Source organism: Martes martes (assembly GCF_963455335.1).
Source record: "Martes martes genome assembly, chromosome: 8".
Lineage (NCBI taxonomy): Eukaryota > Metazoa > Chordata > Mammalia > Carnivora > Mustelidae > Martes > Martes martes.
This window is the reverse complement of record NC_137895.1, coordinates 100,902,223-100,913,586: the sequence shown is the minus strand read 5'-3', so window position 1 is coordinate 100,913,586 and position 11,364 is coordinate 100,902,223. Positions and strand designations below refer to the sequence as shown.

Genomic DNA, 11,364 nt, shown 5'->3' with positions numbered 1-11,364 from the left:
TTGGCACCTGCCCTGAGATACGAAGTCAGTGCCTGGTTGTCACACTCAGCTTCATCCCTCTGCAGTCAGCAACCAGACAGGTCTCTGGAGTCTGTTTCTTCACAGAGGACACGGAAAGATCCTCCCTTCCTTGAGAAGAGCCAGAGTCTTGAGTTGTGTGTGAGTGTGTGTGTTTGTTTTCTATGTAAGCTCTTCGGCCAGTGTAGGGCCTGAACTCATGACCCCGAGATTGAGAGTTGCATCCTCTACTGAGCCAGCCAGGCACCCCTGTTGTCCTGTTTTTTTTTCCACTTTACCATAGACTGAAAAGAACTGAAGATTTTTATGAAGAAGAAACCACCATCAGCCCCTTACAGGCAATGACCATCCTTAAGTACGTTCCGAAGAACAGAGTGACCCATTTGGCCATGCCAGATCAAGCAAGAGCGAACATCTTGAGAAATTTGAGCACCTCATGCCCTTTCAGCACCACTCAGGTTCCAGATTAGTTTTCTTCTCTGGTCTCCTTTCCTGGGCTCAAATTCTCAACAACTGAGAGTGGGAGAACATTGCTGACTCCTAGGTGCCTCCCCATTGAAGGCCTGTGCCTTCCTGCTCGGTACAAGTGTTCCCACCCACAGCCCAGGGGCCAAACTCTGCCCGAGGGCCAAGGGGCAGCAAAATCCTCAGGCACCTAAGAGACTGGCCTTATGCTCCCCCGGACATGTGAAGAGACAGCAAAAGCAAGGGAGACAGCCAGCAAGGCCACTGCTAGTGTCTTCACCCACCCGCCCTAGGCCAGCTGACTTCCATAGCTGGTTCCTATCTGCCAGGCTCTGCCAGGCCCACGGTCATTACCACTGAGGTACTGGGCTTGAACTCAAGAAGGCCACACGTGGAGACAGAGGGAAGGCAAGAAGGGAACTGGGAGACAGGAGGGTTGAAATTGAACCAGGACAAGATCAAAAAGTAAAGCCAGAATTCTACTTGGTCTTTTTTTTTCCATTCTCCTTTATTCCATAAACACCTAGTTCCAAGTTGCACAAATCAAAAAATAAAGGTAGAGAAAGGTGTAGGGAAGATTTCTGTGATGTGCAGGGGGTGAGAAGGGAGGAAGGGCTGGGAGCCAGTCCTCTCCCTCCACACACAGCCCCGAATGAGGGTTACAGCCCCTGGGGGATCTGAGGAGGAGGTGGCAAAGACCCAGGGTAGCTGAGGGATGGAGGAAGCCCCTAAACCCAGAGCTCACCCCAAAAGCCCCTTCAATGCATGACAAGGGTAGAATGGGGAAGGTGAAGAGGTTCAAAGATGGAGCAGCAAAATGAAAAATCAAGTTAGCAGAGAGAGAAGTGGAGTCATCATGGTAGGGGATTAAAGAAGGAAAAAGTAGGTAAAGGGGGCAGTGAAAGGTTCTCCCTGAGACCCCTAGGGAGAGGTGGGGGCCAGCTTGCCTGTTAATTTAATATTAAATTGGGAGTGGGAGTTGGAGAGGAAAATGTTATTCCAGGGGTTGATTTCTCAGCCTCTCAGCCTGTACCTGAAAGGGGAAGAGAGAGGAGCACAAGTCAAAAGAAAGACAAATATAAAAGTGGGGAGTTGCGTTTAATCCCCTCTCCCAGGGACAGCATTCTTCTCTTTCCAAACCAAAGAAAACTTTTATCACCAAAAGGCAGCATCTGCTGGGCACATGGACTGCTGCCTCCTCGTGGCAGAGGCCTGGGCACAGGTCCACTCCTCAACCCCCCCTCCGTGCTCCACACCTCACCTACTCCTCCCCCTCAGTACTTACAAGAGAGGCTGAGGGCCTAGGGCCCTCACCAGTCATAGCGGCGGGACTGTCGGGAGGGGGAGTCGTCAGGTCCCTGTATAGCCAGGCGGGGAGGCCCCTCAGCCCTTCGTCCCCCACCCCCTGAAGCCTCATGCCGCCGGAATTCCAGAGGGCGCTGCTGCCGGAACCGGGACGTCTCCCTCCGCCATTCATCATCAAACGCTGCGGCCTCACCTGAAGAGCACAGAGACCAGACGTGACCACTTAAGTATATAGGCTGGCTTCTGGAAGCAGATGCAAGAGTGAGCCACAGCCTTCTAAGATGAAGAAACAGGGCAAAGCCTGGAAAGTATTATGCGTGGGGATGCGTTGAGAAAGAGCAGCAATTTCTTTTCTTAGTATCTGGTTCCACTAGCTAACAATATGGTTCCACTAGCTAACAGCCAACAGTGATTCCAATATGGAAGCCACCAGCAGCCCAGAGGTATGACTACTGAAGAAAGAAATTAGGAAAGGCACAGTTATTAAGCTAAGGAGCATCGTCCCAAGCACACAGTTAAGTATTTAATAAATATCTGTTGACTTGAAAAAAAAAGGGGGGGGAGAAAAAAAAAACTGATCCTGACAGATGGCCCCTCCTACTGAGGACAATGCCAGCACCTGACTTAGCCCCTGAAGCTGACAACAAGGCTCAAGTGAGGTAAGTCCAGGGGCCCACCCCTAACTTTGCCAAGAAATATCTACAGAGGTAGAGAGAGAAAGTTTCTATCTTCTAGCTCGTAGGAACCAGACCAGGGCCTACTGGGCCAGGAGTCAGAAGGGTGATGGAGTGGGGAGGAAGGCTCACTCTCATCCAGGTTGATATAATCCTGCCGCTCCTCCTGGTCCCCCGTGCGGTGGTTTCGGGAGCGCTGGAGGATGTGAGCCCGGTCTCGGATGTGGTGCCCAATGGACATCTGCTCTAGCCCACTGTCTGAGTCCCGTACAGTCCTCCGAGTCTCCCGGATCTGGGATGAGGCAGAACACGGCACACTGAGCCACCCTTTCCAAAGCCCTGGCTACACCAAGCCAGGACAGACAAACCACCCACAACCCAATCCTGAAAAAGGAAGCCAGGCTTTCTGTGTGTCATTCCGTTCTGCCCGCTCTGGGAAAGGAGAGGCCCTCCAACTCACCCCGCCTGGAGCCGAGCGCATCTCTGATGTCTCCTGGTAGACCTTCGGGGCCCCATCCCCCGTATTGGAGTAGGAAATGACAGTGGAGGATGAAAAGGTCTGGCAATTGCCTCCAGCTGTCATGTGTTCCTGAGGAGGAAAAGTTACTGCAGGACTGAATGGCCCCTCTGAGGAAGGGATCCCACACTTTAGCTGCCTGTTCTTGTCCTCCACTTTCTCATGACACGTGGGAACTGAGAAAACCTCAGGGCTCATCAGCACCCCCCAAATTCTTCGGAGTCCAATAATAAACAAGAGGGACCTGAAGACACGGAGCCCTAATTGCACACTTAAAAGACTGCTGTTGCTGCTTCCTACTCAGGTGTGAGGGCAGGTAAGGGAATCCAGTGGCCTCCAGGTTCAGTGACTTCAGCCAGCTTGAGCCTGTCACCATACTTTTCCCTGCCCCTGCCTCCGAGGAATCAAGGGTGCTGCCAGTCATTACTGAGAACAAGACTGCAAAAACGTATGGGGCCAGAGCCTCACCATGTTCCCAATCATGTCGTTCATCATCCCAAACATGTCCATGAAGCCACCCGACTGCAGCAAAGAGATGGAAAACAGAGTCAGGAAAGCATAGTCAGTGCTCAGATGGTCTCCTTTAGGTACCCGCTAGACAGACACACAGCTACACTTTCCCTGTCTCTTCTTCCTCCACACGGAGCAACTGCTCTGTCTCTTCATTAGCATGACCAGAATATAGAATGTTCTCTTTGTGTTTCCCTTCCTGTATTACGGCTGGCTTTCTCTTCAGTCTCTACGGCTGCTCTGATCCAATTTTCTTTCTCCCGACTGTCCTATTTCCTCCTATCTTTAGGAAGCACACCCAAGTAAACGGACTCCAACCTATAAAAGGATTGGCCATAAAACTAAAGACAACAACAACAAAAGCCATCTTTGTTGGCCCTTCAACTGCATCTCCATCCTCAGAAAGACAAACTTTGCAAGGCAATTACATTCTTCTAATAGGTATGGCTCCTAGAATGCAGGGATCAATAAGTTAGCATCTTTAACCCACAGGACTCCTAGCACACAACAGGCCCAGAGCTTTGCAAACACTCTAAAAAGATTCTAGGGTTACTATTCCAGGGAACCACATTTGGAAATAACATCTAAGGGTATACAGCATGTCTGAAAATGGAAGGACACGAGGACATCAGGACTCACCATTCCCAGCATCCCAAAGGGGGAGACAGCCCCAGTCTACAGGAAAAGATAAAGAACAAATTAGAGACCATGTCCTCCTCTTTCCCTACAATCCCAAACCGAGCCCATGGCCTCAGCTTTTTTTCCATCCTCCTCTCAAAATGGGTTCACGAAGCCCTTTTGCCAAACCCCCACCCCCACTCCTAAAAAAGATCACTGCACTTGCTAAGTTGGCTGAAGTGCAAGAAAAATCAAGGACCTTATTAACCACCCCCAGCACTTCCTTGGGTCTCAGGCATGTCACAGCACCATTACCTGCATCCTACGGCTGGCAGGTCTGGTCCCAGGCATGTTGCCATCTGTGATGCTGAGGAAGGGGCTATATCCAAAGCCACCTGACAACATTCGGTTCATATGCTGACGGTGAATAGCAAAGGGGTCCCTGTGGAGTGAGTATACGGTATGGATGGCTGAGGGGCCAAGGACTCAACACCTTCCACCCCCACAAAATGGAAAAGTCCTAGGGAAACAGTGGCACAGATGCCTGTTTCCTCTCTGAGTCTGTGCTGGAGCTGAGTATCCAGCTGGTTCCAGCCAATGCCAGCCATGGGAACCCAGATGTCTGTCTGAACTACTTAGAGCCCTCAAGTGGAGTAGGATGAGTGCTCTAGAACAGGAGGGGGAGGGAATACTCACATCAGGAACATGGGATCCTCGGGCTCCACGTCCCTCATGAAGCGGAACATCCTGACTTTAGCTCCAGGGGGCTCCACACTGTAAAGATGCAGAGGCTCAGCTACGCGGACGGAGCCGGGCTTTTGCACAGCCGGCTCAGTGTAGAGACTCTCAGAATACTGTCCCTTCCAAATGCTGTAAGCGAGCCGCGCAAACTCCAGTGAGACCCTCTCCAGGTGGTGTTCGACACCACCCTCAAGGGAGAGAAGAGCTCTTCAAACCTCTCAAGGAGGGCCGTGGAAAATTTTTCCAAGCCTCGCAGTTTTCTGCCTCCCCCCGCTCACAGCCATCCTCTCCCCAAAGCCCTGGCCAGAAGCATGCCCCCCCCACCGCCCCCAAAGCCACGGTTCCGGATGCGAATCCCGAGGGCTGGCCCTCGCTCCAGCAATGACCCCCGCCACCTCGCCCCCTTCTTCCCCGGCCGCCCGCCTGGCCTCCCCCGGGGCTGGCCTCACTATCCCCATCGCCCCAGTCCACCGATCCCCCGGCCCCCGCCTCCCCGCCGGGCGAGCAGAAGCGGCGGGCCTGGCCTTCTCCCCTCCCCGCATCGCAGGTTCCCAGACCCCGCAGCCCCGCGGGCCCGCTCCCGCCCCGTCCCCAGCTGCCCGCTCTGCTCGAGCCTCACCGGTCCCCGATTCGGGCTCAGCGGCCCATCCGGCCGGTCTAGCCTCTCGGTGCGCTGCAGGATCGGGGCTTGCGGCCCGAGACGCTGGATTGGTCCGGGCTTGCTCTTCTCGGCCTCCCGCGCCGCCTCCTCCCACGGCTGCCACCTCCGTACCCCCCCTCGGCCCACGGAGCCCGAACCGCGGCCAGGCCCGGACGGAAATGACGTCACGATGGGACCGCCCGCCCCGGGGCCGGCCCCGCGGAGCTCCGCCCACTGGCGGACGTTGGGAGAGGGCTGGGGCCTGCTCCCGGGGCGGTGGAGTGTGGTTCTGCGGGGTCCTCCGGGGACCAGGGGAGAGGAGGCCTCATCACCAACCGGGATTTGGGCTCTGGACAGGAAGGGGCTCCCTGTGAGGGTGCGGGGCAAGAGCAGGGGCGTCCCTTCCTCGGCAGGGACGGGGTGAGGGAGGGCGGTGCGGCACATTCCATTAGGGGAAGGAAGAGGACGGAGGGCAGATTCCCATGAGGGGAGGGGCGGGCTCCCTGTGGGCGACGAGGTGGGGCGGATCCTGGGGGGAACATTTAAGCAGATTTTCTCCCCGAGCGGCCTGCAGCCCGAGAGGGAGGAAGGGCGGCCGTTCTGCGGGGGAGGTGCTAAGGGCCAGTCCCATTGGGAGGCGGTGCATTCCACGCAGGGGCGGGGTCCTCGGAATGACGTAGAGGGGGAGGTGACAGTTCTGTCCCTGTCTAGCTCTGCCTTCGAGAACTCCGGCGGGGCCAGAGAATCCAGGTTGGGAGGGCAGGCCGCCAGGTGGCGCTCTTCGGCCAGGCTGGAACTACAGGTCTGCGGGACCGGCGTTGGCGAGGTTCCTGGACCCTTCAGTTAGCCTGTGTGAAGGGTCGGTCTGGGCAAAGGTTGTCGCTCTGAAATCGTTTAGTTTAGTGACAGTCTCTCCCCTTTCTTTTCTCTAACTGCTGTGTCCTTTAGAGCTCCCAGTCCCGCACCGATCTTTCTTGCCTCTAGTCAGGTAGGTAGGTCAAGGGTCTAAAGTTTGGGAGAAGAAAGGGATGGAAAGGTCCATTAACCAGGATCACCCAGGGCGGAGCTGAAATCAGACCCAGAAGACCCAACTCCAAGGCCAAAGATTGAAACTTTGACATACTAAATGTCTTGCATAAAATCTGGCCCAACTGGAGAGAAGGGCCCTCCCCCAGGGTGTCAGGGGAATTTGGACTGTCTACGATGGACTTTAAACCAAACTCATCCAAACTCTAGCTCTCCCTGGTTCTTTACTCTGGCTGCTAGCCATATTAGTGCTATATGGAGCCTGACAATGCCAAAGACTTGTTCCCAGTACTTCCCTAGGGGTGAAGAAGGAGGGGGTCCCTGGTGACTCAGGAAAAGATACTGGGAGCAGGGCTTCTCAGGTTTCTTTGGACTTGATCATTATTAAAGAGGGAAAAACAGGGACGCCTGGGTGGCTCAGTTGGTTAAGCGGCTGCCTTCGGCTCAGGTCATGATCCCAGCGTCCTGGGATCGAGTCCCACATCGGGCTCCTTGCTCCGCAGGGAGCCTGCTTCTCCCTCTGCCACTCTGTCTGCCTGTGCTCGCTCTCTCTCTCTCTCTCTCTGACAAATAAATAAAATCTTAAAAAAAAAAAAAAGGGAAAAACAATAGTGGAGACAGAGGAGAAAGATAATTTAGAAGCTGTCAGACTGGCAAAACCAAACAAAGATAAAGACAGAATAAAAGCAAATTTGCTTTTCATTGATAATTCTGGGAAAGAGACTTAGTAAAATCTTTTCAATTTATTCTCCAGATCCTCTATCTCTGGACATCCTACCCTGCAACTGCCCCTTTTCCTCTTGCCTCAAAGGCAGTATGACACGTGACCAGGTATTCTCTCAGAGTTCTGTGGCCCAGACTTAACTAGTGTGGTCCCTCACCTTCCAGCATTTCCCTTCTCATTCCACTATGTCCAGCCTTCACAGAATTGGGATAGAAGATAGAACTTAACTTCCGGCCTCCTCCTTTTTTCTTTCTCCATTACCTGGTACTGTCTACCTACTGCCTTTAGATGCCTAGAAACCTTTCTCCTCTTCCTTATAAAACTTAAGAATCAGGTATCGGTCATATTTACCTTTGCCTGATTTTAGATCAGTGTATTACCTCTCCTAGGAGTATTTACAAATTACAATTTAGCTTGTAACTATGAGAGAAAGCTCCAAACCTGGACTTTGTCTGAGATTAAAAAGAAATTCTTGAATAGGTGGGGGTGAAGAAGGACATGGAAGAGCTCATTTCCAGAGTCCCCAGAGACATGCCACATAGGCAACTATCTACTCCAAAAATGGAAGGAATGTAATTTTACAAGTAACTTTTATGTTCCCCACAACCAAAGTTTGTGTCTCTCTCCCTTCTCCCTTCCCTTCCCTGTCCCTCCCTTCCATTCCTTTCCTCCCTCTTCCTTCCTTCCTTCCTTCCTTCCTTCCTTCCTTCCTTCCTTCCCCCCTTCCTCCCTTCCTTCCTCCCTTTCTCCCTTCCCTTCCCTTCCTTCCTTCTCTGTCCAATGAACTCTGAAGAACAGAAATTCCTCTGTCCCTGGAGTGTCCATTATATGATAAGATGTAGGAGGGACAGTGGGCCCTGCCAGGAGTGAGGTTTAGCACAAGTAGGATAGCATTTGGGGAAGGAAGAGAAACAATGTGGTTCTTATACTTGCTGCTCTGTCTGATGGAGCCACAGTCAGAAAGTCCTTGTGAGAGTAGAGCTGGGCCAGGAAAGGGACCCTCTTTAGATGAGAGGTCATACATTTGGGGCAATCCCAGGACAGTAGGATATTGGAACAGAGTAGGGCTGGGGCAATGATGTGTGAGTTAGGGGAGACTGGATTTCCTGCCTGGAAAGCCAAAGTGAATGGGTGTGACTGAGTGTGTGTGTGTGTGTGTGTGTGTGTACGTATGTGTATGGGCATATGTCTTGGGGAAAAGAGAAAAAGCCTGAAAATTAGTGCTAAGTTGCCATAGATAGAGTTGTACTGTGGACATCAGGTCAGAGTAAGATTAAAAAGTGACTCGAGCATTTTTTTTTAAATCAAATTTTCAGTTTGTTTTCATCTCCATATCCATTCAACAAATACTGAATGCCATCGTGTGTCAGGTAAAATTCCTGGCTCTAGAAATACAGTAGTGACACAGACAAAAATAAAGCACGGGAGAAGGGGGACAGATGAATAAGCAAGTAGTTGGGAAGTAGTGGTTGCTTTTTAGGGTAACTAGGGAAGCCCTAACTGATCAGATGACATTGAAGCAGAGACCTAACAAGCTCAGGAAAGCTGAGGTGAGAGCATTCTGGGCAGAGGAAACAGTAAGTGCAAAGGCCCTGAGGCAGAAGTATGCTTAGTATATTCAACACAGAAGCCAGTGTGCCTAGACTGATGTGAATGAAAGGAAGAGCAGTAGTAAGAGACAAGGTCACAGAGAAAGAAGAAGGTGGATCATGTGGGACTTTGTAAGACCTACAGAAGAATCACTCTGGCTCTTGTATGGAGAACAGACTATTGGGGGGACAACAGCAGAAACAGAAAGACCATTAGCATGCTGTTGCCATAATCCAGGTGAGACCCTGTGATGTCTTAAGAGTAGATTCGAAACAGCAGAGGAAGAGGAGTGGTCAGATTCTAGATAGATTTTGAAGATGAGGCCAACAGAATCGGCTGATGGATGGGAGTAGAGTCAAGAATGACTCCCACCAGATTTTTTTGACCTGGGCACCTGAATGAGAACGAAATGACCATCCTGCTTGCCGCACTGAGAATAGACAAATATTGGTTAGAGAATATACTGAAATCATGTCTAGCTGTAAGATCCTGACCACGTGGATACACAGGGTAACTGACCCAGATGGTCTTACCTTCAGCAGCTGACTACCCCAAGTAGGAGGAGATGTAGAAATAAGTGAATTCCATAGGCAGTTTGACCACAAGATATTAGTTGTTAGACCATTTTGAGTGGATATGCTAATGTGAATGGTCAGCTTAGAATTTGAAGGGTTTTGTTTTTTTAAATATTTTATTTATTTATTTGACAGGGAGACAGACAGCAAGAGCAGGAACACAAGCAGGGGGCAGAGGGAGAGGAAGAAGCAGGCTTCCCGCTGGGCAGGGAGCCCCATGTGGGGCTTGATCCCAGGACCCCAGGACCATGCCCCATCCAAAGTCAGACGCTTAACAACTGAGCTACCCAGGGGTCCCGAATTTGAAGTTTTCAGTCTTAAGAACTTCCTATTGTCTGATCTTTTCAAGAAGATATCCAGAAGGAGGCAGAACACCTTATGATTAACATGGACATTAAGGGTTGAAGTTTGAGCTACATGTGTGACAGTTTTAATCAAGATCTACTGAGCTTTTACTCTGTGCCAGGCGTGGTGCTAGGGGCTGGAGATAATAAGGCAAGGAAGATGTGGTCTCTGCCCCAGCAATTTCACAGCCTAGTGAGAGGGGGCAACATGGAATTGATTATAATCCTGTGATGAAGGCTTCAGTAGAAAGATGTATATTGGGGCACCTGGGTGGCTCAGTGGGTTAAGCCACTGCCTTCGGCTCAGGTCATGATCTCAGGGTCCTGGGATCGAGCCCCACATCGGGCTCTCTGCTCAGCGGGGAGCCTGCTTCCCTCTCTCTCTCTGTCTGCCTCTCTGCCTATTTGTGATCTCTGTCAAATAAATAAAAATCTTAAAAAAAAAATTTTAGAAAGATGTATATTAAGAGGGCAAAAGCCATTCAGAAGAGGGAGTGTGATGTGGGGACGGGGGTGGGGAAGCCAGGAGACCATTCCAAGCAGGAAATGTGATCAGTGCAAAAGCACAGAGGTATGCTCCATTCGGGAAGAATTGGAAGGAGTAGAAACGTTGATGAAGCAAAACTTTTGAGGGAACAGTGCTGAGAGATAAGGGTACATAGGTTAGGTTTAAAGGGACCAGTGCTTGAAGGGCCCTATTTTCTTCTGGACTTCATCCTATAGGCCTAGGGAAGCTATCAAAAGGTTTTATGTAGGGAAATGGCAAATATCAGTTTGTATTTTATTTTATTTATTCTTTAGTCGATTTGTATTTTAGGTAGAAAGTCAGTTTATGCATTTCAGGAAACATTTTTGAGCTTCTGCTGTATGCCAGGTAGGGAGGTGAGTGCTGAAGATACACAAATTCTTAAAGTATGGTCAAAAACCCTAATGAAGGAAGTCAGCACATGATCTTGACCCCTGGAGCAGAGACAGGACTGAGTTTGGACAGAAGGGGAGGTACTCCAGGAATCTTTAGAAAGTCAGATGTGGAGGAGCTGGGGAGGGAAAGAAAAGGTGGTCTTGGATGACCCCCTGGCAGGAATGAATGGGTGGAGGACAGTACCTTTAACTGAAGTAGAAAGCGAGAGAATCTCAGTGGGATCATGCAGGGTTTGAGGAGCTCCAGAGGACTGAGGGATTGATGACTGGAAGGGAGACTGTGAAGAGTAAGAACAGAACCTCTGAGACCAGTCACCTAGGAGGGTTCAGGCACCACTGTCATTGCCTCCTCCTGGTTCCTGGGTCCTCCCTCCTGTCTTTTACCCTGTGGGCAAAAGGAGTCTCTAGCTGTCACTTCCATAACATTTCCCCTAGACTTTTCTAGACTTTTCATTTCTACTCTCTGTCCTCTGCCTCAGGCACATCGTCTGTTTAACCTGTAAAAGTGTTGGAACCCTGAATAGACTTGCACCGACAGTAAAGTATATGACAACAGCCCAGATAACCTTCAGCATGGCAGCCAGAGTTGCTCTCGCCATTCTACCTACGGAACACTGGGAATGGAGAAGGGCATGAAGATGGATGAAGAGACAGTTTAGGGCTGAGGTATAAAGTGGTGCTGTCCAATATGGCGGC

General features: G+C 51.0%; 1 protein-coding gene across 1 annotated transcript; it reads right to left on the bottom strand.

Moving 5' to 3' along the window:
* Positions 1-960: 960 nt before the first annotated feature.
* MLF2 (myeloid leukemia factor 2) lies at positions 961-5,653 on the bottom strand. Its single transcript, XM_080811810.1, has 9 exons — positions 5,468-5,653; positions 4,804-4,881; positions 4,423-4,549; positions 4,129-4,164; positions 3,448-3,501; positions 2,923-3,051; positions 2,595-2,754; positions 1,769-1,981; positions 961-1,516 (listed from the first exon to the last, which is right to left on the bottom strand). Exons 2-8 carry the CDS (start codon positions 4,851-4,853, stop codon positions 1,794-1,796), a joined length of 744 nt encoding a protein of 247 aa, XP_080667936.1. The 5' UTR covers positions 4,854-4,881; positions 5,468-5,653; the 3' UTR covers positions 961-1,516; positions 1,769-1,793.
* Between the last annotated feature and the right edge of the window lie 5,711 nt (positions 5,654-11,364).

Coding starts and splice junctions, on each gene's coding strand:
- MLF2 (XM_080811810.1), bottom strand. CDS start 4,853: ATGTTCCGCTTCATGAGGGACGTGGAGCCCGAGGATCCCATGTTCCTG. Junction 2,755..2,922: donor TGCGCTCGGCTCCAGGCGGG/GTGAGTTGGAGG, acceptor GCCTCATCCCAG/ATCCGGGAGACTCGGAGGAC. Junction 1,982..2,594: donor TTATATCAACCTGGATGAGA/GTGAGCCTTCCT, acceptor TGTGCTCTTCAG/GTGAGGCCGCAGCGTTTGAT.